Source organism: Seriola aureovittata, chromosome 11, assembly GCF_021018895.1.
Source record: "Seriola aureovittata isolate HTS-2021-v1 ecotype China chromosome 11, ASM2101889v1, whole genome shotgun sequence".
NCBI classification, from domain to species: domain Eukaryota; kingdom Metazoa; phylum Chordata; class Actinopteri; order Carangiformes; family Carangidae; genus Seriola; species Seriola aureovittata.
The window spans coordinates 5,442,940-5,470,881 of record NC_079374.1 but is presented as its reverse complement, the minus strand read 5'-3'; the positions used below and the strand labels follow the sequence as shown (position 1 = coordinate 5,470,881).

Here is a 27,942-nt window from a genome sequence, read left to right as displayed (position 1 = left end):
CTTAAAGAAAGTAGAAGTTCCTCTAAATTGTACTTAAGTATGTACTTGAGTAAACGGAGCTTGTTACTTATAAATCTAAATAATATGTTATTTAAAAAAAAAAAAAAACATGTAATCTTACCCTTTTAACTAGTGTGTGCGACACTTGAAGTTGTGACATTTCCGACGGCTCTAGAAGGCACCATCGGAGAGCGCAGCTGACGCAGAGAAATAACAGTAGTCTCTCAGTCGCCTGTTGCTCCAACTAGTTATCCAGACAACCCGTTGCAGGTCAGGAGTTACGAACAGACTCAGACTCTCCGCTCGTTCACATAACATCAACACATTATCTGAACGGTAGCGTGTTTTTAAATGCCCCGTTTTACTCGTTACGTCAGGACTTTGAAACAATGCGGCTAAGTGTTGTTCGGCCGACTCTCTGAGATGGAGAAAACCTCAGCAGAAGATGACTGCGTGGATTCAGGAGCTGAAACTGGAGGGTGAGTGAAGCAGAACTCATACTGAGGTGTGACAGATCCGGAATTCAAATCCATCATTGTTTTTGTCTCACAGCTAATGGCTTCTCAACATCTACCTATCAACCTTTGGAATTCCCATATTCATATATTCTGGCTTTTGATGTAAGATGTAATTTTAAGAGTCTTTAACTGGGTTATTGAACTTTATTGTGGATACAAATCATATTTCTAAGCAGAGTGTTTTATATCTCTCCAAACATGTCTGTCTTTATAATTTTAGCAACAAGAGTTATACCTTCACAGATAAGGAAAACAACATTAAATTTAAAATTTTTTAAATGAAGTTTAGTGGCACCCACCGGTTTTAACTGAATGTGCGTAGACACTTTATATTATAGGAAAAGCCACTATTATACTTATCAATCTGGATTATAATAAATTAGATACCTAGTTATCATAGTCAACCATTGGATGTACTAAACCTTGTTATAAGTCTATTGTTAAACAGTTTTCAGAGCAAGACAATATTTTAAACCAAATTCATTAAATATTAGACCAAAGTCATATTATTCTTGGATTGCACCCCTTTGCAAATAACCAATGCTTGATAAGGACATATGGAGGAGGTGTAATCCTAATTCTTCAGTGGAAAGTTCAGTCTTAATCACCAACTCATTTGTTAATGAGAGTCCAGCCACATGCTGCTGTAGATGGAGCTTAATTCAAGAATGCTTTGACAATAGAGAGTTAAATGAATCATTGTGTTGTTCACTCTGTTTTCAGCCCTTAAACAAAGATGCGCCTCAGTTTCACCTGCGGTATGTCACTGCTGGATGTGGCTTAGTTGTTGTAGAGAAGGACTTGTGTTTGTGTTTTAGTGAGAGACCCCACATGACCCATAACTCCTTTAGAGACGTCGTCTTCAGTCTCTCCAAATGTGACTCAGTACCCCTCCAGATAGTTGTTTACAAGCACAATTTGACCAGTTTCTGTTTCTTTTTGTTTTCTTATAAGTCTAACTGTGTCTTTTTTACCTCCTCAAGGGGTCGTTGTGGAATAAAGAAAAGAGAAAATAATGTATTTTTTTTTTAAATTATATCAATATTACCCAACCTCTTAGTTCCCCTATAGAAATTAGATTTGTTTTCAGTAGCCTGTGTAGATTTAGGGGTTTCTTAATTGTTATACTTATGTATTTATTAATCAAGGACAATGCTCAGTATTGACATTAATGGAGCCAGTTTTCATTCGTAGTCCCTGAGAAGATGAATGAGAAAAGCAGCCAAATAACATTCAGAGCACATATGTATAACAGAAAACAAACAACCTTAAAAAACCTTATACAAAACTCATATAGAACGTACATCAAAAAAGCTTATAACTCCATAACAACAGACGTTTCACAAGTCGACGCAGCTTTCAGACCAGTTTTGTTCTCTTTATCCCCGTGCATCAGTGCCCCTGTTGTCAGACTAACATGGGACCAGGCAATTCCATTAGCTGTGAACTGGAACGAAACAACACGATGTGTGTGAGAGAAGCATGTTTCATGGGAAAAACCTAAAAAAAAAGAAGAAAAAAAAAAGAGGAAAGAAATAAAGCAGGAGATACATCTGTGGAAAGCGCTGGTGTGAGAGGAAAAGCAGTGACGTCCAGCTGATAACCACAGAGCTGCTCCCTCCATCAGCTCACATCCTCCATCCTCCTCTGCCTCACTTCCTGCTCAGCTCCCACATCCACTGTTCTCCTCACCTCTGACAGTCTCTGCCTTCACCACTCCTCCAATCACAGCTCACAGTGGCCTTACTGTGCTCAGACCATAACATTGTGCTCTGCGGTGTGCAGGTATTTTTTTAGTGCGCTCAAGTCATCAGGTCCACATTAACTCAAACCTGTTACAAATTATTACATTAAAATCACAAAGAGTTGTTCCTATAATACCTTAATATAATTAATTAGTGCCAAATGGTTAATAGCCAAAAACGTGGAAAGCTTGGATGCTAGTTGGACGGTCGATTATCTTGTGATATTTAATTTTTGTCAGTACGGGCCTGTCCTAAATGCCTTAATGGAGACGACAGAATCTGTGGCTTATAATGTATCAGGTGATTTAGGTGTTTAAAGCTGCACTAATCAATAGTTTTATGTTAACAGTGGGTCAGATATGTGTAATGTTTGCTTTCTAGCATATTTACTGTTTGGTTCAGTCTCATCAACCTTGTCTCCAGGAGCAGCAGGCGGCTGTTTTCAGCAAACAAGCTCCGATTAACCCACTTTACACGACCTGCCCAACACCAAACAGCACACAGACAAAGTTAGGGACTCGCTGGCGAACACCGAGGAGCATTAGCAGCTAATGAACCTGATATTTCTCTCAGGAGTTGGTTGAGACCAAACCAGAGCTGAAAGAGACTAGAGAGTACTGGACTTACATTCATTATGTAGCCAGAAATATGGCTTCAAACGAAATGGTTATGTGCTCTGTATCTGCTGGACGAATTAAGGTGATAATATATTAGTGTTGAGTTTATAGATTCCCCCTCAGCGGGCCAAAAAAAGGATTAATGCAGCATTAAGTTTACTTGACAATAAATCTCTTATAATCGTGTGAATAATGACTGTCCTGGTGGAAGTAGCATGACAGGCTTATAGTCTTCAAGAGGTCGGGTTGGATGGTTAGGCATACAAAGAATGTGATTTCACGTTCCATCTCATACTATCAATCAGCACTGGTTTCTTTTAAACCATGACCTTCCCAAATATAACTAAAGCTCATGTAGAGGTGGCACGCCTTAAAATGTTGTTATGTGTGACTCTCCATCTTCATCCTCCTGTTCTCTTCCTCCATCCCACCTCCCCCTTCCTGCCTCTCCCTCCCCTGATCGAATCAGAGACACCTGAATCTGTCCAGCTCTCCGTACACGTCAAACGAGCCCCTACAAGACGCACCTCAGGTCACTCTGCAGTCAGACCTTGTGTGCATGACCGGGCTGCTGCCTGTCTTCGCTTCACTTTTGCGTTTGTGGTCTTTGGGCGGAGATGAAGCGAGGCAGCGCGGCCAGACTGGGAACGCCAAGTGAGATGCTAAGCGGCGCTGCTGGGGGAATCCTGCCAAACACACACACCCGAGGGAGCCGTCAAAACAGAGGCGCGACTGCACACACTAGTACCTCCAACTCTACAAAGAGTCATAAACCTTGAGAAGAAAGATTTTCTCATCTTTTTTTTTTCCACATTCAGTCATTTTCTCTCTGTGTGCATGGCGGGACATGTCGATGAGTTTCACTGTCATTTTGCTGGAACCTTCCGGTCGTTTATGATCTGCTCTTTATATTTGTCTTTTCATTCGCTACCGACGCCAACATTTCCCCCTCTGCACTTCCCTCATCATCTTTGGCTTTTACCTTTCTCTGCTCACCTCTGCTTCCTCCCACATTCCCATCCATTCCTCATCTCTACGCCGCTAATGCTCTTTAGTGAGATTGATAACCTCCTGCTGCAGGAAACAGGCTCGCTCCTCTGTTTCCTGCTGTCCTGCCGCTCCGGAGGCATTCGTTTAGAGGCGGACTCACAGTGAGGGTGTGTGTGGGGGAACAGTCTTCTCTGGTTGTCAGCTGACTCCTGCGGGACTAATATTCTCAGGTTGTGTCGTACACATGTGAGCTGTGGTTTCACGGACGGTTCAGGGAATTAGAACATGTGGGATGCAGGTTAGCTCCTCAGTCAGTGTCATTGTATATGGGCACACACGCCTCTTGTATGTTTCAGGTACACATATTTGTGTAATTGCACAAATTGGCTTTTTTTCTCTAATCTATGGAGATCACATTAGCAGAAATCTAATTCTGCTTCTCTCCCAGTTTGAAGATGGGAGCTTTAGATTAGACCCGTCTGAATGAGAATGTGTGTGTGCCAAGAAGTGGAAGTAAGACTCTTTATGATAAAGAGTTTAAGAGTTAGATTAAAAGATAAATACTACTCTCATGTCAGTAAGTTAAGTATGAAGCCAGGATATGATTAGCCTAGCTTAGCATAAAGGTCAGAAGCAAGGGAAGCCTGGCTGTTCATGTGCTATGTCTTGACAAACAATCTCTTTTCTCACCATAAAAACACCAACTGTTGTCATGTTTCTGTTTGTGTACGGATTGAAGAAACAAGATGTTGTACACTGTGGTTAAATGCTGAGCTGGTAGCTGTGTATTTTCCCCTTGGTACTCTTTGTGCTAAGCTAGGCTAAATCCCTCCTGACTCTAGCCCTGTGTTTATGTTGCGTTCACACAACATCAGCAGAATGGGGAACACTGTAAGACCTCCAGTTGTTCTGACTGCAGAGTGTTTACATAGCCTATTATTGTGCTTTCTTCATAGTCACATGATTTGAATAGCATAAATTACCTACTTTTGCAGTGTTACTGTGTATAGCTTTGTTTTAAATTAGCTGAATCAGTTGTATGAGTGTTTGTTAAACTATTCTGTAGTTCTTTTCACTAAATGGGAGATATTGTCGCTGTCCAAAATACCTGATATAGGTAGCAGCAGCAGCAGCAGCAGCAGCAGCAGCAGCAGCAGCAGCAGTTCTACAAACAGTATTACAAACAGTACTACAAACAGTACTTGAGTGAATGTCCCTGTGTTTTATCCCTTCAGACAGAAACCGCAGTAAAATGTCTGAGTGCATTTTTGGTGACCTTTCCAGTTGGACCTCTTCTACTATTTAGCCAGATGTCAGCACTTTATTTGAAATAGGAGTGTGTCTTCCTGTAAATCATGTTGATTGCACTTCATGCTGTAATATAAACTCCTGTCTCCTCTCTCTGTTTCTTGTCCCACCCACCCCCTCGCTCTGTGTCCACACCGCCTCTGTCGTCTCTGTTTTTGTCTCTTTTCTGTCGTCCACTGCAGGTCTGATTACAGTCCCTTGTCCTCAACAAGCAGTAAGTAAACCAATGGCGACTCAAAGCATTGCTAACAGTGACTCACACACACTCACAGGCTCAGGCTCATGCCCACGACTTTATCTCCCTAATACACACTGACAAAATAAATCCACAAACAGGGGAGGATTGTGTGTGTGTGTGTGTGTGTGTGTGTGTGTGTGTGTGTTTATTGGTCCTTAAGGCCTAAAGCAGATTTTAGGGAGGATTCTTTGTATGGTAATAACAAGCTGCTTGACTGATTATGTGGTTCCTCCGTCCACATTAGTGCATTTAAACACTAACAAAATAATTTGGATTTTGGATTAGTGCCAATTGTCAACTGTCAGAAAAATAATCAACAACTGATGATCAATTAATCATTGATCATTCTAGGCATTTTTCAAGCAAAAATTTCGGAAAGAAATTGTTGTTTTCAGCCTCTCAAATGTTAAGATCTTCTGTGTTTTCTATCATTGTAAACTGAATATTTTGTTTTAAACTGTTGGCCAGACAAAACAAGACATTTGAAGCTGTCACCATGATTTCTGAGAAACTGGAACGGATATTATTCACTATTTTCTGACATTTTATAGACTAAATGATTCATCAATTAATCGATCATACTGGATATAGTCAATCGTTAGCAATGACAGAAAAATTAAAAGTTAAAAAAACACAAAAACACAAGTGAAAGCTTTGGGAAGGATGTACACTTCAAATGATTTCACCAGTACAAACCGAGGACTGTTTCTTCTTAGTGAGCTTTTAAAAAATTAACAAAAACAAAACAATACATTTTGATAATACATTTATAATACATTTGTTAAAGTAAAATTTTCCCCTAAGGATTTTCAGATTTCCATGCATCAACACAAAGCATCATACACAAACACTTCCAGCACATCCATTATCCTTAATTATCAAAATTCAAATAAATTGTTTTAAAGATTATTGGATATTTTGTATATATCATTAGGCCATTAGTTACAGATCGGCTACTTCATATTGCTTTTATGTGTCTGAGTGTGTGTGTAGTTTTGTGTGAATGTGTGTGTGATAGTGAAGATCTGTGTTTGCAGAGGTCACAACCTCTGCAAACACACTGGCTGCCAGGTCTCTAGCCCTTTCACAATGGGAGGATTATATCCAATATTAGCCCATTAATCTGGTCTACAGGAAGCTGCATTATCCCACCCGCACCACACCCGCAAGTCAGGAAATATAGGACCACATACACACACTCACAGACACACACATACACACACAGACACACACATTGAGAGATTCAGCAGTGTCTGGTTTGGTCTTTCCCCTCATGCTTCCTGTGTCATCGCTGTATCAGATGAGCTTCTGCCCACTATTGTCTCTGTCACTACTGGAGGTCAGGGCGGGAACAAAACGTGCACCGGCACAGACGACACAATAGGAAAGCCTGACCGCAATCAGAGACACACGACTGTTACTAAAGCTACTGTACTCGAGGTCGTCATGTGATTTAGGCCTCCACTCCAAAGCAATGGAGGTGAAAGGAACTTTATTTGTCCTCCTCACAACGCTGAAAAATAATTACATTTAAAACCTTAAAGCGACTTCTCCAGAAACAATGATCCAGTCACTGGATGGTCCTCATAGTACACAGTTGATCATTTTTATATGCAGTATTTCTTTTAATAGAAAGTAGTTCCAGTAAAAGCTGTTGACTATATGGTTTGTGGATAATCCAAACAAACAAGGACTTTGCCTGTGAACATTCCTGCTGCAATTCAAATGTGACATTCACCCATGTTGTTTTGTGAAGGAGGTAGAAACTTTATCTCTAAAACATGGCACATACAAAACAGTCTTTTTTTTTGTCATTCGGATGATATCTTTACCCTTTATATTTTGAGAATCTATGTTTAAAATGGACCTAACCACTGACCTTGAAAAGATTTATGACAATTTGAACAAAATCTTTGGACATTGCCCTTTTCCTGCAGTAGGAGTCTGTGGTTTCACTGCAGTAATACACCCCGAGGTGTCCCGATGTACAGACTATCACACTTACTGAACAACTGTTGCATTTTCAGCTTTTTTATTTTGTCTCATCAGGACATCTCGTCATGTAGTGACACTTTGTTGCAGTAACTTTTTCCCACGCCTGTGACAACAAAGTGCTCCTGTGCATGCCAGTTCATCTCATTATTATCTTCTTCTTGATGGATTGTGCTCCTTCCGCAGATCTCAGTGCTGAGTGGCTGAATCTGCTCCTAAATGCCTTCAGAGCTTTCATTAATCATTTTCTGCTGCAGCATCTGAAATGTTTGACCTAAAGGAAAAGATGAGACTCCAAATTACTAAAGGGCTGGGTGACTTACTGTGTGTCAAGCATTTATTGCCCACCAGGGAGTTATGTGTTGCATGAGGGACCTTGACAAAATAAACAAAAAAGTGAAAGTTTTAAGAACATGGTTTAATCAACACTGATGATCTCTGAAATTACTGAAAGTCTATTTTTTTGTCTAATACTAGTTGTGATAGTCAGTATTAGACTATGAGGAAATATACACATCCCACAGACAGACAGATAAAGTGAAAGCAGCTGAGTTGATTTGTTAAAAGGACGGGGCAGATGGAAACAAATTGCTGTGGTGACAGATTTTCCAAAGATGTGAAAGGAGAAAATCCTCATCTGTCTGCACAGCTCTGTGTGTGGCTGCCTGTTTTTGTCCTGAGTGTGTGTGTGCTTATTCATGCATGTGTGTGTGCACTGATGTTTTCATTTCAAAGGTGCATGCAGCATCAGTCGCCTTCCTTGTCTGCAGCCTCCACAGACGTATATTTAGGTTCTTGTGTAGAGCATACTCTATGTTTATACAGGTGGTCTTAACCCCTGACCTTTGACCTCAACTGAGACCAGCTATAAGCCCCCCTGCAGACTGAAATGCCTAACCACCAACGTCAGTCTGACCGAGGTTACACTGTAAGAACAAAAAACATGACAAATATTCTGTCTTGCTTGTATCAAGACTGAACGTGTGGCATGTTTTCACCAAATTTCAACATGCAATTTGCAGTTTGCATGATGAGATAATTTCCTCCCCCCTCACTTTAACAAAAAAATGTGTTTGTAAAATGTGATGCTGCGATCTGCGTGTAAACAGTTCCAGCTGCAGGGCCCTGGGTTTCTGTGGTGGTAAATAAGTGCCAACCCTGGACCTGACATGGATGTCACTACAGACAAGCTACTAGAATTTTAAAGATTAAAAAAGAAGCAATTAACTTTATTCTGTCTTGATTCACCATGCAGACAACGAGACTCAACTTCTTGAAGCAGCATCTTATACTACTTAAATGCCTTGTTAAGATGTGGTGTGTAAAGGCTCGGGGTGGATTAACAGAGATCAAATCTTTAACAAAGATTTTGTATCTAGTTTAAGACTTTTATAAAGCTAAAACATGAACTTCTATCAGGTTACAAACCTCAGTTGCAAGGACAATATTAGACTCATAACAACTGTCATAACAACTCCTACTAGATTTAAAATGTAGTGCAAGATTAAAGATTATCTCACTTACTCACTGTGTATTTCTGACATTAGTAGAGTTTTGAATTTATGTGCAGTCTTTACTCAATGCAAAGGCTTGTGCGATATTTTTATCACTCAGACTAAACGTGGAAAGTTTAACTGCATGGATTTCATGCACCAGCAGTGACGTGATGTTGAAAAATGCTTCTTGTAATCTTTCCTCTGTGCTGTCTGCAGCTGGTGTGTGCAGCATCTTTGAGCTTTCAATAGAAGGTAAATAGGTTTTGATTCAAGAGGCTTCAAGTGAGCCCCACCCCAAACACTTAATCACACAACCTCACTTTCTATTGGTCACAGCAGATGAGTGTCCATTCAGCCAGAGTGACCTGAGACCTTGCCCCTAATGGTTTTCTGTGTGTGTGTGTGTGTGTGTGTGTGTGTGCGTGTGTGTGTGTACATATATGTAAGACAGAGGGGGTCGGCTGTCAGAGTAATGAATGCTTTTAGGCCAGACGGGGGGAGTTTTAAACTGCACAGAGGTCAGACTGTAACAGAACAGACACACACATACAAATATACTAACAGAGATGTAAACAGACTTAAGAAAGACATGCATGATTTGTCACACTTGAATACCTGAAAAATATACTGTCAATGTATTTATTACGAGCAGATGTAGGCTCATGAAAATTTATACCATAGCTTGTATCCAGAAGAGAAAAAACTTGGATGAAAGATTAAAAGAAAACACGAGAAAGATTGAGGGGATCCAACTTTTTGCAGGTAATGTTAAGCAAAACAAAGACTGTGAAAACATTTCTTCCCTAGAAAGGGATGAGGAAGGAAAGGAAGATGAAACAGTGAATAAAAATAAATGTGCCTCAGCATGCTGAACAGTTCAGCGAGTCAGGATAGGATTGATAGTGGTCTAACAAAAGAACTAGGAGTCAGAGGTTGACGTTGACGTATTTTCAGGGATCAGTCTGTCACCAGCAGATGTTCGCTCGATGAGACAAAGACACACGTGTGTGTAAGAGTCAAGCACCGAACTCCAGGGCTGAAAAGTGAAGCCAACACAGAAGAGCCAAAAAACTGCAGTTCCTGAAATGGCCACTTGAGGGTGGCTCCAAAAGCGAGTCAATCCCCATAGACTCTGATGTTAAAATATCCAACTGTACAGCGAAGATAAACATGTTTACAGCCTGGTTAAAAAAGAAAAGAAAACGGTTTTGGTCTCTTTAGCTAATTTCCCATTTAAAGTTTATTGAGGCTCAAAGTTCTGCATATTTGTGGGCGTGTCACTTTGAGTGACAGGTGGGTGAGTGTACGCTTGCCACAAAGCGGGTTAGGTCAGGCACTGCAACCGCTGACGGTGGAGCAGCTCACTCTGTCAAAACCACTCTTCAGAAACGTCACGGAGGCAACGTCCATCTTTATTTACAGTCTATATGAGTAAGCGTATAAATGAATTGAATCTTTAGTGCATTAGGGAGCAGTTTCAATCTGGTGTATTCTGCCAGTGGGAATGAAAGCCACTGTATAGAGAGGTGTTTACAGGAAGTGAATACATTGAATGGCCATTTCTACTGGTTGTAAATAGTATCACTAATGGGGTTAGTACATTGATCACCAGCATGAAAAAAAGTTAAAGTACAGTATAACAAGTGTTTGAAAACTACGTCTGTCTCGGGTCACGTTAATCATTTTTGTTGTGGTGAAACAAAAGTCAACACTTGGCCTGCCGGTGCATCCACTGATGCCAGAGGCCCCCGCTATTGTTATTTGGCTCAGACAGGCAGCAGATTAGCAGAAGCAGGAACACATGTATGCAACTCGCTCTCAACTCCACTCTTTAAAATGTGTACATGACCCGCCCAGTTGTGTTTCAGCTGCTGGATCAAATATTTACTGGTGAAAGTGCAGGAGCCTGTAAAAGTTTTACTTCCTTCCCTCGAATAATTTCAGGTTTCTGTGGTTTTAACTTGGCAATTAGAATTGATATCTTCCCTGCAGGCACGCAGTTAGTCACCAGCGTCGTTAGACATTGATATTTGGTTGAATGTAGGTTGTGACGTCAGGTGACCAAAGTTTGATGTCAGGACAACGTCCAATGCCGATGTCAATATGACGTAGAGTACTGACGACAGCTGATGTTGATATTTTGTTGGTTTCAGGTTGTGTTGTTAAGTGATTAAAATCCAACATCTTCCAAATGTCTCATGCCAACTCCATCCTGACATAAAACACAGGCTTTCTAGTCGTGAGCAAAACCCAACATCTGCTAAACATCACAATGCCAATTAGCCAATGTTGATTTTCATTTCCAGCCAAAAATTTAACGTCTTTCTGACGTTACATTGATGTCCGGTGCCTGCTGGGTTTGTAGAGGCCATAGCCCAAACTTGCGGATGTGTTTTTTTAGGGAGGCGCACATCAGCTACAGCTACATGCATAGGCCCTGAAGCTACACCGTCACCCCTCAACGCATAATTATAAATTTAGCTCGAGAATGTGTCTGACATCACGTGAGTCCTATCTCACACTTTATTTCTGCACGTCTTCGTGTGTAACAAAGAGTGTGGTGTATGTTACACCTTCAACTGGTTAAAGGGGGATCTGAGCGTTCGCTCCATCTTTGCCCTTCATCAGCACAGACTTGTATTCACACTCAGACTCTGGGGAAGATGACGCACTTGTCTCTGTTAGAAGGACAGCGCTGAGTATCCCTTTACATGCCAAACCACTTACAGTGAAGCCAGCCAAGGTGCTTTCAGCATAGCCAATTAGCCAATTTAAATAGCACCTGATGGATCAAGGACCACCCGTAACACACACACACACACACACATGCACACACGCACGCTGCTAGTGCTTTCTGCCTAGCTGAATGTAGCATATAGAGCCAGGCTCTGCTATAAGGCAGCTTGGATTAAGTGTTACCAAATGTGCGTCCTCCAAAATGAGGTTTGGACCATGAGGCCAAGATCTCAGCTAAATATGCTGCAGTCGGCTGTTTGTTAATAGTTTAATTGAAGCAGTGCTGTCTGTCAGCCTTGTTGTGGGCCTTTCATGATGTGTGAGCTCACTGAGTGCATATTCAGTGCAGTATGTAAGGCGTTGCACAGTGAAAAATGTTTTGTTGTTTTGGCTCGGCACCACAGCGACCTGGGTTTGAAATGAAACAATGGCTATGATGTAGACGTTTGAGGTTTTCACAGGTTCACTTGGTTCCTCGTACTGAAGACCTGGGTGTGAACAGGACCTGGGTGTGAACAGGACCTGGGTGTGAACAGGACCACAGTTGGGTCAGGTTCAGTTTCTATTCAGTCTAATGAGAAGTTCAGTTGTATTGCAGTTGGTCTCTCGTCTGTGTGTCAGTATGTCTGATACCCAAGTGCATCCAAGTGATCAGTGCATCGTCATCATCTACTCTTTTCAAACATGGCTGCTTATTAAATTAAATTCCAGTGTTTTCTCTGTCTTCACAGGTCATCCACATTTTGTTTTGTTCGGACCAAGTCTGAATATCTGGGGGTCGCGTTTAGATTGGGTGCCTTTGTTTTTCTTTCTTTTATGCAGAGCAGGTTTGTGCTGGTTCTAAATGTTTAACCAATGAAGATCTCAAGTTGAGGTGGTGATATTCACCTTTAATTTGTGGGTGTTTATCTGTATCAAATGAACAATGCAAACTGTAGCCCTCTTTATACATAGTCCTCCAATCTTAGGGGACAAAAAGATACAGGGTGTCTTCCCTGGTGATGCAGCCGTCCTCAGCTCTGCTCTGGTCTCCTCAAGAATATTGTACGACAAAAAAAAACTCCTTGTTTTGTGTGTTTAGGGACCGTGTATAAAATGTCCTACACTGTTCAGCCAATATAGATGTGAACATCCTCAAACAGCCTGAGAGCTAAAAGTACTTCCAGAGCGTACTGCATGTTTATGTTTGAGTGACGTAGACATGAATAGGGTCACGGCATCAACACCTCTTCAGCTCTTCAAGCCAGACCAGGTCTGTCTGGACGGTGAAGATCACATGACATGCATGAGCTTGGACTAGCTCGTGTTGACTGGCTCCTCACAAAGCCTCTGTTCTAATCTTTCCCCAACAACAGTCTGCCGTAACTCATCTAATCTATGTAATCCTTAAATTTAAAACAAACAGCGGTTTAAAGCCAAGGAGAGTGGCTCCACATTACGGTCTGATTGCTTTTATCTCCTGTGAAACTTTAGGGTTGGCGGCGTTCACATACAGACCCCTTTGTATGTTTTCCTCTGGGACAGGAAGTCAGCAATTCCCTTGATTTTCAGGCGCTGCTTATGCTGCACTTAAAGAGTGATATCAAGCAAAAAATACCAAGCCACATCGTTTTGTGTCTTCAACGCGACAGAGCAAACAAGCTTGTTTGCTTGAATTGTGTCATAATATGCAGTGTAATTTAAGACTGTAATTATGTGCAGAAATGCAGACTTGCAGTTTTCTTCATGTGCATTGAACTCAAGGGCGTAGATTTGTTCTCAACATTGGTAGGGACGGAACAACCCCACCACCCCTCCAAAACAAAGCAAATGGCTTTTTAGTGGTGTCAACCAAACAGTTTATTAACATATAAGATCTGAATATGCATTCAGAAAAGCCCATATGCAAATGTAATGTATGTACATTTGTTGATTTTCCATATATGAAATATATGTACGTATGAAGTAAAATCATATATGTATTTAAAGTATCACCTATATATGTAAAATTTCATATGAAACCTTTAGTAATTTACTAAAACAATATCATATACTGACATATATGTCCAGCTAATAGAAACATGTATTTTAGCAGGTCTGTTTATATTATAGACTTATGTCAGTGTATGTTCATATTATATATGTAAATATAAAAGATAGATATGTATGTTTAAGTTATTGAGAGAATCATATACAAACTTTTTTAATTAGCATGTTGTTTTAATAAAATTGCATGTTACTATGAGTAATTCATTATGTTATGAACTTTTATCTTCATATATCCAGAGGATGTATATATCTTATAATAATATATCCTCTCATAGGTGACACATATGGTAACATCACTCTTGATATAGGGACAGATATGTCATATGTGTCATAAGTCATAGTATAGTAAGACATAAAAAGTCATTGTTTTGTAAGATATAAAAACGCCATAGTATAATAAGGCATGAAAATGTCTACACACAGTAAGACGCCAGGACTAGGATTTGAACCCAAAACCTTCTCACTGTGAGTCCATAGTTATAACCATTATTCTACCAAACTAGCCAGTATGTCTTTCATAATATATAAGGCATAAGAACGTCATAGTATAGCAAGGCATAAAAATGTAAAAGAAAAACGTGATAGTATAGTAAGGCATAAAAGTGTTATAGTACAGTAAGACATAAAAAAGTCAAAATAGTCATATTTTCTGTCATTGTGTTACTTATGGATGGATTTATAGTGAAAATAAATTATTCCCCTTTTTGCTGGGGGACCCCAGGAACCCTCAAGGACCCCTGGGGGTCCCTGGACCCCACTTTGAGAACAAATGCACATATACATCCGTGTCCCACACAGATAATTTACATAGGAGACTTAGAAAAGGTAACTTGGCACAATCTGAATCAGAGCTAAACGTCTGTGTGTTTAACTCTTTGAAATAATAAGCAGTTAAGGTTTTACTGAATTTACAGAACTTTATATTAGAGTCAAGCCTTTACATTTTAATTTCCTTGGCACCGCTCTAACTGACGTACGAGTGTTGGACTTTACATCTTTCTTTCTCTCTCTCTTTTCTTTTTACCAGACGACAAAAAGGGGGCCCCCATCTTGAATTTCCTCCTTCAGTTGTTTTGACTTTAGAGGGCCAAGCTAGCTAAAGCAGTGACTGCAGTGCTTATACACACACATACACACACACACACACACACACACACACACGCACACGCACACGCACACGCACACACACACACACACACACACACAAAACACACTCTGAGGCCTTCGTCGAGTTTTCGCTGCTAATCACTCTCATATGTGCAGGGGCCACTGGAAGGCGTGTTGTTTTATCTCACGTCATCATCTGCGCGTATGGCTGCGAGCATGTGTTGCCGGTTAACACTTAAACACGGCGCGAAGGTAAGAGCCTCGGAGAATTAGAAACGACAGGCCTTTCTGTAAAGGAGCAAATAGATTTTGTGTGTGTCCAGGACGGTCGTGCACACGCATGATTGTGTATGCGGTCAGCCGAGTCAGAACATCAGCATCAGCTTGAAGACTCGAGTGGATTAAGAGCTTAGAGACACACTCCTCCAGAGCTTTACACACAAACCCCCTTCATTCCCTTCACAGGATCGGGGTGACTTAATCTCTAATTTATTCTTCTCGGTGCCAGCTCCCCGTGAACCTCAGACTGAACATACAAGGTACTGAGTTGTATAAAAAAAAAGATACAACTCAGTACGTCATCTATTTGGCTGCTGAGTGACTTTTAAGTTCTATTTGTAACGATGCATCTGTGAATCTTCTCAAGTTTTAGTATTTGATAAAGATAAAGGCGATCTATAGTGACAGGTTACTTTGTCCACGCTGTTTGTATCAATAAGAGACGGCTCAACTACAGAAACACCTCTCTGTTAGGTAGGTGTACCTAATAAACTGGCAGCTGAGTTTATATTAAAAGGAGTCCAATTAACAGAATCAAGACATGAGACAGAAATGCAGCAGCATCACATGGAAGATTTTAAATGTTTAAATACAAACAAATCAAACAAAGAAGTGAAGTGAAATACAAATACAATACAAATTGCCATGTGTATTGTCTTTTTACGTACGCAGTTTTCTTCAACATAATTGAATGAAAACATGTGAAGAGGAGGCTGGAGGAACTAAAGACCAAAAATAAAGTTTGGACTCAAACGCTTGGTTATATAACACTCTTGTTAGGCCTTTTATCTCCTCTGAAAAAACAGATGTAAGCTTCTCTGTTTACATGTTAGCTGTAGTTGCAAAAGTAATAGGAACACAGGACATGCCAAAGTTTCTAAGTGAGGTATGACAGACTGATAATCTCACATACTGATGATCTTAGATTCAAAATCAGTATTCTGTTGAGGGATAAGGAAAGATGCAGCACAGACACAGCAGTAAGTTTACTGTTCATTAATTACAGCACAAACAGCCTGTAAAGTTGTACAATTATTATTCACGTTTTTGCAGAAAAATATAATGTCTTTGTGGATCTTCCATGGATGCTTACATGTATTTTGATTGGCCAGTTCGTTGCATTAAAATGAATCAAATGAGTGAGGGAGCTGATTTCATGTACTGGTCAGCTAGTAACCAAAAAGGTTTGTATAGTTCATCTAGTTTGCACATGTGGATTTAGATGTGTGTGATAGAGCTCTTAAGGCAGGAATATCTAATTGGATCCCAGTCGTCCACGTGCCTCAAACAGTAGTTTGGGTCTAGATGTGAGATGCCAAAGAGATAGATAATGATTCTAATGCGATCAGGCAGAAGTGAACGAGTGTGTGTGTGTGTGTGTGGCCTCGATCCAGACCCAAACTTAGATTGTTATTTAATCCCTGTGTCAGTTTAGTTACTGATATCCCAAGAACTTTGGGATTTACAGACATGAGATAAAGAAGTAGTGCTGGAGAGAGGTGGGGAAATAAAAGCGATGGAGACAAAACACGTGAACACATGGTAAAAAATAGACAAATTAAAAAAGAGTGGAATGGAAATAAAACTGTAAGAGCATGAAACTGAGATGTTTGGACAGGAAGGAAGAGTTAGGATGAAAAATGTTTTGAGCCAAAGCTGGAGTAACTCGTTATATCTCCTAATTTGCCGCTCCATTTGCTTTATTGTTTATCGTCAGTTCTAATGTGGCAGAACTTGGACAAAGATCTCTGTTGCTTTTCGGCTCATTTGTGGTTCTGACTCCTGAGTGACCGTGAGAGCTGAGTGCAGAGAAATCAGGCCGTCTGTGTGACAGTACAATGTGCTGTACAGTAAATACCCTTAAAGATCCCTATCATCCCTGTGTTTGTCTCTTGATGCCAGCCACATGTCAGGGAGGCAGACATTGATTCTAATGGGATCAGGCGGACGTTAATGAACATGGGGCTCTCTCTGTGTGTGTGTGTGTGTGTGTGTGTGTGTGTGTGTGTGTGTGTATGTGTGTGCGTGCGTGTGCGTGTGCGTGTGTTTCTGGGGCAGGTCGTCTGTGCCCTGGCATACAGCTTAAACCTGCAGTGGATTTGTCTTTGGACTGCTGTCTTTATCTCGTTAGACGAACTGAGCCACATAAGGACACTTTGTGTTGGAGCTGAAGTTTGACGGCGTTTGATTGAATCAGAATCCGATGTGTGATCTGCTTATTGAATCCGCTTCCTTTGAAGTCACCTTATCCAGTCTATTTACAGTTTAGTTTCTAAGAATTTTAGGTTGTAAATAAAGTCAGACCACATCACTTTTCTGTAGGGAAAACAGACTGTGGAAATAAATATCCTGATTTTACATATTGTCATTTTTCTGTATATACCGCAGCTATTGCATGTGTACCTGTCTGGGAAGAGGTATTCCTCCTCTCTTGTTTTCCCCATGAAAAAGCTTTTTAGGGGAAGGTTCCTTATGCAAATCCAGGGTCTATTTATTTCAAAGGTTCCACGTCTGAAAGTTTGTAGTTGTTTTCATTTGTACGGTAAAAGCCACAAATACACACAATATACACTCCTAACTCTCTCAACTGGAGGCTGGAAATGTTGCCAAACAAAATTATATCAGGGTGAAGACGACATCTGATTCGTTGCCATCGGTTCAACCTGTTCAAACGTTCAAGGACGTTGTGAGAACATCTTTATCCAAACATGTTCAACCTCATTTCAACCAAGTTGGAGAATGAAACTCAACTTAATGTAGACACCCAAGTTTATGTGTAGATCTATATAACTATATTATACTAAACTAAGAAGTGGTCATCACACTTTGGTTTCATGAAACCTTTGTTAAAAAATATTTTAAATGTATTGCACTGTAAATCCTGTCTTATGTATGATTCTGGATCCTGCTCCTCTAATGGCCACCTCTTAGCAACGTTTCACTGTAACCTAATCTTAACATTTAGTAAATGTCGCCTCTCTGGTCAAGTAGAAACTGTCCTTTTGCAAAGGCCAGCAGGACTCATGAGACAGAACCTGTCCCTGTTAGGCCTCTCTGTTTCATGGAGGGATTCTGGCAACACTCAAACAGTCTGCTGTGCCAGGGACAAGAAGTCTGTGTGTCCTTTCCCAAACAGCCTCAAAGCACAAATGAAATGGGACAAATCCCCGGAGAAGTCAGATAAAGACCCGTAGGAAAAGTGCTCAGAAAAAGAAAGAATGAGAAAACATGGAGATAAGAGGAGATACTGTTTGAGTGTGTAACATGTAAGAATGAAAACACTGGCTAAGTATGACCGCAGTTTGGGAACATGTCAGCGGTGGTTCTGCAGCACCTGTGCCAGGGTGCCGAGCTTTTCTAGGTCAGGGGTTCAGGAGGCGGCTACACCTGAATGCATCGCTCCTGCTGCGGTCTGGAACATTCCTCCGGGCTTCAGTAATGACCTCCTAATGGCACTAATGATCCTCCACAGAGGAGCCCTGCTCCACATGGGTCTGATGTGGAGGAGGGAGGAGGAGGGAGGATGTGAGGGGGAGAAAGGTAAACATTGAAATTGGTAGAAAGATGGAGTTAGTTGTGGATGAGTGAAATGGAGAAGGACAGGAGCGAGAGTCCTGTGGGAAGAGGGGAGGAGGTGGTGGCGGGGGGACTTGAACAAAGAGGTAAAGAACAAATGTACATACATACATGTATTTGATGCAGGAACCTGGAGTTGCATCCAGTCATAGACCTACAATTAATGTTTGCCCTTCATCATGACCTTACCCTCACCTTCACTGTTTTACTTACCTAACCTCGAGCATCCCTTAACCAGAGTTTCTTTGCCATAACCGGGATCTTTTCCTAACCTTAACTATTCCCTAGTTGCCATTCACAGATACTTCAGTAAGAAATCATTTTAAAAATATTGATATTGAATGTCAAACTACATTGTATCTGAACCTGAAGTAGAGTCTTGTTTACGGGAGACAGGGTTTGAAAAAAGCATCAGCAAGAGGGATTTTATGAGAACCATATGAGCCTGTTGTCTGACCGTACACACGTCCTTTAGCTTCTTTCTTTGTTGGCCTGTAACAATTTCTACTTTAAAAAAAAATTGATTATAATTTTGTCTTCTCTTCCCCATGTTTTCCTCACCCCATTTCTCTTCTTGCCCTCTCCACCCTCTCTTTTTCTTGTCTTGATGATGTTGTATGTGGAGGTGAGTTATCCATGGGCGAGCTCCAGGATCCCTTCCTTGTCAGTGTCCATCTCATCGCCGACCCCGGCCAGGGCAAGTTCCTGCAGCATGCTGCCGACGCTGTGCTGGCGTGGGTTCACCCTGAGCTGCAGCTCTTCAGAGTGTCAGAGCGGGCCTCGGTCTCCCAGCGGCCCTGGCCCAAGCACCATCCAAACAGCAGCCTGACAGCGGCGTGCCAGCCGGCCTTAGCCGTCATCGTCTTCCTCCAGGAGGCATATGGTGGCGAGGAGCAGATACTGATGCTGCACCGCGCTCTGCAGAGGCCGCCCTGGCGATACCACCACACTGAAAAAGTCAGCAACGGCCGGCGGATGTTACCCCTGACACCGTGCAGTCAGGACTTTTTCACTCTGTCTCCTGGAACCCCGCTCTGGGCCGTGCGACAGGTGCATTATGGGAAAGAAATAGTGCGATTTACTGTTTATTGCCGACATGAAAATTATGTCGACATGGTGCGGCTGTACAAGCTGCTGCTTCAGCGGAGGGTGGCGCAGAAGAAGGAGGACTTTTGCTTCTTTGTGGTGTACTCCAACCCAGACATGGAGATCCAGTTGTCGTTTAAGAGGCTCCCGCGAGGTCAGAGTCCGCTGGTGCTGGAGTCGGCCGTGATGGAGGTGAGAGTACGGGACGTCGGAGCGCTGGTGCCCCTGCTGCCACACCCCTGCAGCCCAATCAGTGAGGTCCGCTGGCAGACGGAGGACTACGATGGAAATAAGATCCTCCTGCAGGTGAGAGTAGTATCAAAAAATGACATCATTTACCAACTGCACGTGCACGTTTGTTACCTAGGTTACACTAATGACCTCCAGTGTTAGTTCAGGATAGTCAAAGAACGACTTATTTGATGAAAACATGGCCTTTTGTAAAGCACTTTACATTCTGGCTCATATTTCCTGAAATATAAATTGTATCATTCCCCTGGCTCAAGACTAATCTGTCAGTATCTGTTATTTCCCAGAATTGAAATAAGTTTTATCTATAAAGCTCTAAAAGTAACGAGCTCACACAGCAGTAAAACAAGCATCAAGTCCCTTTAATTCCTCCATCATCCAGATTGATTAAAATTTGCATGCTGACGATTACACAACAATCTGTGCTGCTGTAAGTGTGTGCGATTGAACACGCACTCTCACATAAAGTGGTCCTTGTTTGGAGGGTATCAGTTTCAGAGGGGATGTGTGTCCAGGCAGCAGGAGGTAAATCTTTTTGAAAGTTCAATCCGATTAACCTGCAGTCCATTACTGGGATTGGAACAGCGCTGAGGGAAACAATAAGCTGATCTATCATGACAATGGACCATATGCATGATGCCTAACTGCCACCTGGCCTGAGGTCATGTGCTCCTGTAGCTCGCCGCAGCATTACACCCTGTCATAAGTGACACAGCGCTGAGGCCGCTGGCTCTGGAAGTATTTTTTCCCCACTGTAGTTTCAGAGTTTCCCAACATAAGAACACTGGATAATTTACCCATATAATATGTTAATCTTATGACCGTCAGTTGTTGTCATAACTGTGACAGTTTTATATCTGTTTGTTGTGGCGGATGGATTTAAATCCAATGAAAATAAGGCATCCACTTTCTTTTCTTTTTTTAACACAATCAGTTCAAAGAAGTTGAAAGAAGTTTTTTGTTTTTTTGCTAAAGAATTGTGATCAAGATATTCGCTGCGCAAGACGTTTCACATCTAACAGATCATTGTAAGCTCTCTCTCTGGCGGACAAACTGTCAAATACTACCACTACAAATGTATCTTTGGCATCTGCACACTGCAATTTCTTGATGCTTATCAGACAAAATATCTGCCAGTATAACATAATATCAGTTCGGCCAATTTATTGTTCAGGCTCTAAATACTGCAATACCCATGAGTTTCAGTCTGCTGTGGAGAAGCAGCCAGTCACAGGCGTGAATCCAAGCTGTACCAAATTCAGAGCACTTACGGAACATGAACTAAAGTGCACTATACTTTTTTTGCATTCATCCACCACTGATCCAGAATCTGATCTGAAAGGGAACTGATTTAAACCGCAGACTGTTTTGTCAACTTGTAATTTGTAGCTTCAACCTTCCATTAGCATTGCACAACGCAGAATTTTAAGCGCTATGATTGGATGTTCCTTACTTAACTTCTGTCCCTCGGTTTTATGTCTACAGGCTTGTACCTTTCACTTTTTATCAGAGGCTTTTTATTTTCTTACACTGCTGCTCATCTTTTTTTAATCGATGATTGAACTCGTTGTCCACCCAAGAGCGCTCCAGCTGTCAGTCATCTAACCTTGTCTTGTCTGTGGGATGGGAACAACAAAAATGCAACTTGGCGATATGCTGTTGTAGCCTGTTATAGAATCCAAGGTGGCAACTAATGGCAATTTGCATTATCAGTTTAATTGCCCATTATTTTCTTGGATTTGTCTCAGCATCAGAAAATAGTGAATAATTCCCATTGTAAATTCCCAGCCTTCAAATGTCGTGTTTTGTTTGACCAACAGTCGAACACTGAGATATTCAGTTAACTGCCTCATATGACAAAGAACATCGGAAAAACATTTCATTTTAGCAACTTGAAAAAGGGAATGTTCCGCATTTTTGTTGAAAAATGACTGAAACGATTAATCAATCAGTCGTTCGACAGAAAATGAATCAGCTATTTTGACATTATGATATTGTATTTGATCGATTAATATTTTATTTATTCTTCTTAATTTTTATAGAGAATATTCCAAACATCAACTGGTTACAGCTCCTCATATGAAATGATTTGCTCGGTTATGGACTGTATGGATTTCTCACTATTCTCTGATATTTTATTGACCAAACAACTAATCAATTAATCAAGAACATAATAGACGGAATTATTTGATTATGAAAATCGTTAACTGCAGCCCTAGGTGCAGATTAATATTCTGTTGACCTACTAATCAAATAATCAGCTAATCGTTTCAGCTTTAATGGGATCAAAGCTTTGGAAACCACCACCAACCAGCCACAACCAAACTGCTGAGCAGATGAAGAACAAGTTTATTAACTGAAATCACACATTTTCTTGCTGCTGCAGAATTGCGTAGTTGAGGATAAGTGTTCAGTTGTGCTGTTCTTGGCAGGCTGAGGTCAGATCTCCGGCTGACCGGGCTTATCCCAAGATGACTAAAGCTCACAAGAGTAAGGGTCTGATCATCGGCATGTCAACAACCTCATTACCCAGCACCCCCTGCTGCGGCTCCTCACCAGCACTGTAGCATGTTGTCCCCATGGAAAACTGGACAGATCCTGTCATGTCGCGTTAGCAGACAGAGGCACACACGCTTTCATCCGAACATGCACAGTTTTCGTAAATAACAAATGTGCAGTGGCCCTGCAGCATCTCTGGGATAACGGCAAACACACACACACACACACGCACGCACACACACACACACACACACACTCCTTCAAGTGTCATTAAGTTTGAAATTACAACACTCACTGCCTACTTCACTCCTGTACGGGAGAGATAAGTGTGCAGCTGTACAACCGCATCTTGGCTCAGAGCGCAGGAGAGCGTCAGAAGAAGAAAGACGAAGTGAAGAAGAAAGTGAGAGAAAGATAAACAGGAGGAAGTGGACTGAGAACAGAAACGGAGGGGAAAGGTGGTTTAGAAAAGAACTGACTGAGACATTGAGCAGAGAGAGAGGAAAACAGTTGGGCTTTGTTACACACGCACACAGACACACACACACACACGCACACGCACACAGACACACACACACACACACACACGCACACAGACACACACACTAGTTTTAAACTAATGATTTAGTAAATCAGGTTGCACTGTTAAAGTAGTAGGCACACAAGATATTGGTTTATGCTAAACAAGTTGACGTTATTTACTCATTTAGTCAAATGTAACGGGGATAATTCTTTTGTTATTTCATGTAAACTGTTCTATTTTCAAAATGTAATTTAAAATATTTAAGATTTACTTTATTATCAAACTGAGTTTTATCAAGTCTCAGGACAGATATGTCGACTGTTTCTTCATTCTCAACGTGATACAGTAGCAAGCTAATTTAGTTTAGCTTGTTTAGCTAAGTTAGTTTTGTTAATTGGTTCAGTCAGCTACACCTGAAAGTTACTGAGTGAACATATTCAGTAACAACTTATCTCTGCAAATGACTTCGTGTGGTGCAACAGGTTTTAACTTTAGTGATGTGTAAAATTCAATTAAGTAAACACTTATGCTAAGTTTGAACAGCTGGTGCAACCGGCTCCAGTTTACTTGAATTACAAAAAACAGATTTTCTCATTCATCTCTAGCCATGTGGTGAGGTTTTGACAGACAGTCCAGACCGTAACTATTTGGACAGTTACTTATTTTTTTGTTCTTCATGCTCTTTGCTTCAGTAGGAAATTTAAATAAAGGTTTCAAGAAAATAAGACATTTAGGACTCAGTTACAAGGAGTTACAGGAATTAAAAGAAACAGACAAGAAGTTATATATACATATATATCTGCTACATTTGGGTGGATCTCCGTGAATTGATTCATGTAATCAATTAATCATATAACCTATAAAATGTTCAAAAATGGTGAAAACTGTCCAACAGAATTTCCCAGCACCCAAGGTCACATCTTACATGACAACAATCTCAATTTAATATAAAACAAAGGAAAACCAGCAAATGTTTCATTTATTTCTGTATTAATTTCTCAAATAATGAATTGGGGATAAGTGTATATTTGTATTCAAGCCTTTATGATGAGAAGGAACAGAGACATCAGTTGTTCCCTGCACCGACTTTATTCTGACAGGAGCATATGGTAAATCACAGTTCAACTCTTGTTCTCAGGGCATTTAAAGTTCTGCTTCCATGATATTTATTGTTGTTGAATCTGAACATATGGAAATCTGCAAAACTCCCCTCCATCCCGCGTGCACTTGGAAATAATTGTCTTGAGGCTGCCGTGTGGAAAGTTATTGCTTCTGCTTGTATTGTTTGGTTGGGAAGCCGGATGACGGAGCAGACTTTAGAACAGAAACGTGGAGAAACTATCAGCGTCTCGAGGGGGAGGGGCCTGTGCTCGTCAACTAACAGGGAAGGAAAACATAGACGAGAAACTGAACTGACAGAGCAATGAAATGAAATCGGCTGCAGCTGCCTTACATGTTAAAAACAAGAACATTTTCACATTTATGTCAGAGGATCATTGCTTCATACATTTACAGACCTGTGGCTTTGTGGATGGTAATAACACTGCGGCTCTGTCGTGTACAGTTTTGACGATACTTTGGTCCATAAACAAAGGTGTGATACGCATGGGGCTCCTCTGGACGCTAATGACTCCTCCAGCTGCTGGCGTGATTCATAAAGTGGCCAGGCTGAGAACAGGGGGCATTCTGGGGCCTTTGTTCACCCCGGGGTTCCCTTGTACTCCTTCCTCTATCGCCCTGCTGGCTGGACGTAGCGTGAGGAGTGCTTGGTTGCATGAGAGCCCACGGAGGGACGTTAATGGTCTTGAGTATGCACCTCTTTCCTTTGTTTCCCCCGTGACCTCATATTTCACTACATCTACAGAACATACAAGCTGTGCTCTCTTGCACCGCGGCAGTTCTCTTTTTACAAACATGCAAAATATTCTTATCAAACTGCTATTTCAACAGGTCAAGAATGAACCTCCGAGCTCAAGCAAAATATTGTGTCATCTCGAGAAGTGTGCTAGTATCAAAAAACAATGGGGAAATCCTGAAATCTGAACTTTAAACAAGCAAAACTAGCAAATTAAACTTCAGAAATTCAAGATAAAGGTTCTTGAAACAGGACAAACCTGCGGGAGATTGGGGACATGGAATCCAAGTGGGACATGTTTGTTCAAAGCCCCCATTGCCAACGCAGCTGCCCTGAGTTGTAGCCAGAAGGTCCTGTTGGTGTCTTGTTATGGTAGCAACCAAAGAATGGAGGAGGATTATTAGGCTGAAACAAGGTCTTTTCAGTCCTGAAGCAGCAGGTCCTTGAAGGCCTTGGTGGTGTATGGTGCAAGAGACACTTTGAAGAACTCCTGAACCCAACTGGCAACCTCTCTGTGTGGGAAGGCTTAGGAGACCCTAGGTACATCTCAGTTCCCTCATTTGATCAGTCCTTGCTTGACCTGGGAATTCTTCATTCATCTTGAAGGGCATCCCAAATCTTAAAATTTTTGCTCTGAGGAGCGGGGACGTGTTCTCTAAGGAGCCACGAGCAAGGATACAAAAGCAGATTTCACCTAAGATGACAATTCAGAGGAGAGGACATCTCATTTCTCTAAAAACATATTTGCACGTTTCCTCTCTCCTTGCATCTCCCTTCGCATCTTCAGTGGGCGGGACTAAGGTGCAAGGAAAAGACACAGATGAGGAAAACGTTAATGCGGTTAAGGGAATTGAGGTTTTAAACTCAGCAGTAGCAAAACTCCAGGAGCGGATGAGCTTCACCCTGACACATGAGAGGCTCTGGAGACTGTTGGACTGTCTTGGCAGATTATTTGTGTGTTGCATGTGTGTGTCACAGCGTTTCTGTTTTGCTTTTGTGCATACAGTTGCATGCATGTAAGAGTGGTCTGATTCTTGAAGCAAAGCCATCTAGTGTTCTCTTCAAGGATGTGTGGGATGAATATGATAATACGCTGCTCAGACTTGTTCTTGTCAGCTGTAATTACATTCCACCTCTCAATCACCACCACCATCGCTCTGATTATCAGGATCTAAGCTCTTGCTAAAAATAGTTTGAATATCTTACAAAAAAAAACATCAAGACTAGTTTCCTTGTAACAAGTTTAATAGTGTATTTCAAATGGTGATTTGCACATTTTTTGTATCTCCCATAAGATCAAATTAGATTTAATCAACCTAAAATGAGCGATTCTGACTTCTCTGGTAAAAATTGTCTCATATCAGTAAAGTTAAATTCTACAATATAAATCCTCATTGATTTCCTTTTCTTTCCTGTTCAGGTTCAACGTGCACATTTCAAACACAGACACGATCCCTGCCACTTATCATCCGGCGTCACCGAATCAGCCTCGGCTCCATCCACCTTCACCCGCAGCGCCTCCTCTTACAGGAACCGCCGTTATCATCACCGAGTGACATCCCATCCCAGAGCGCACCAGACCTCCCACATCTCCCTCCCTCTGGCCTGCGAGGAGCCGGATGAGCAGGAGCAGTGGCCTGAGCGGCACCACCCAGACAGCTGGAGGACCCAGTGGAGGGGCCACCAGTCCGGGTCCCTCTTCTCTCTACCCAACGTGGGCTCAGCCAGCTCCCGCTCCACCTGCTCCTCTCCTGGACCTTCCCCCAGCCCCCATTACAGGAGTCACTCCCTTAACAGGCGCTCCTCCCTCATTCCGCCCTTCCGGCTCAACGTGGATGCTCTGGTTGGGGCAGAGGAGACGGATGTGGACACAGGGAACAAAGTGAAACCAGTCGGCAATGTGGACCTTACAGTGGTGTCTGCCTACATCAATTCCAGCCTGCCACAGATTTGTCGGCCGTTATCGGCACCACCCGAAGACATCGGACCCTCCCTCTCACCTGGCATCCCAGAGAACGCCTACAAGGCAGCCACACTGAGCCGGATCCCGCACAGCTTCTCCACCAGCAGCACTCCCTCCACTTTTCTGGGGTCATGCCCCCAGAGCACCGGTGTGACCACAAGTGCGGCTCCATCCCTGAGCGATGTCTCCATGAACCAGTCTGACAGCTGCAGCGTTATTAGTGCACCAATTGAAGAGGCGGACAAGGCAGAAGAAGAAGAGGACCAAGAATTCTACATTTGATCGACGCTCTCTCCCCAGTAATGACTTGTCTTCAGGACTGGCACCGTCAAAACGGCTCCACTCTGCGCTCTGGTGTTTGAGAGTAAAACTACAGGCCAGTGACAGTATAAACTGGAGCACAGCACAAACTGTATTTAATGTTCTTGTGTATTTGTGAATGTTGCTTTTTTTTTTGCATGTAGATTTAAGCTTTGTAAATGTCAGGTCATATAAGTAAATGAAGTTACACATTTAAAGGATCAATCACATAACTGTGTACAGATTCACTATTCAATAAAATGATTTCCCTCTCAAGTGTGTTACACACCACTACCTTTTACCAACATTCATTCTCCATTTTATTTACCTGTGGGTGTTTAATCAAAAAAGTAGTGTTGGTTTGAGCATGAATGTGAGTAAAGGATAATATCCACACAGTGTAAAGAGCCTGTGGTATCTATGGAAATGATTTAGAGAGAGTTTTTAGAGTGAGTTTTATATTTCATGCTTATTTCATACAGGTTTGTAGTAATAGATAAAAAACGTAAGGTTCTGAAAGCTCAGACCATCAGTCAGCTGATTCCTCAGTGTGGAGTCTATTTGCCAACAAACACTCAACAAACACAACAATTAACCGGCTAAACTAGGAAACCGGCACTGAGGCCAGTGGATGACTTGAGGTTGTTCTTTACGTGACAGACACTAACCTGAAGCAGATGACTTGAAGCGTCGTGAACACTCCTGCAGTTCATGGATTACCTGTATCTAAAGTTGTTGTGCCTTGTGCACCGGCTGTGCGCACAGGTGGGGAACAATGAGGGCCTCCACCAAAACCATGTTGCTGCCACCTATTGGCTTGGAGTGTGTATTGCTCCC

General features: G+C 41.7%; 1 protein-coding gene across 2 annotated transcripts; it reads left to right on the top strand.

Annotated features, from left to right (window-relative positions):
* Positions 1 to 177: 177 nt before the first annotated feature.
* Positions 178 to 27,494, top strand: LOC130177227 (protein FAM124A). 2 transcript variants are annotated; one of them, XM_056388745.1, is made up of 4 exons: positions 178 to 479; positions 5,361 to 5,392; positions 19,247 to 20,022; positions 26,263 to 27,494. In XM_056388745.1, the coding sequence occupies exons 1-4, from the start codon at positions 424 to 426 to the stop codon at positions 27,085 to 27,087; spliced, it is 1,689 nt and encodes a 562-aa protein (XP_056244720.1). In that variant the 5' UTR covers positions 178 to 423; the 3' UTR covers positions 27,088 to 27,494. The 2 variants fall into 2 exon arrangements, with proteins under 2 accessions (XP_056244720.1, XP_056244721.1); XM_056388746.1 differs by having other exon boundaries at positions 179 to 479; positions 19,256 to 20,022.
* The last annotated feature ends 448 nt before the right edge of the window (positions 27,495 to 27,942 follow it).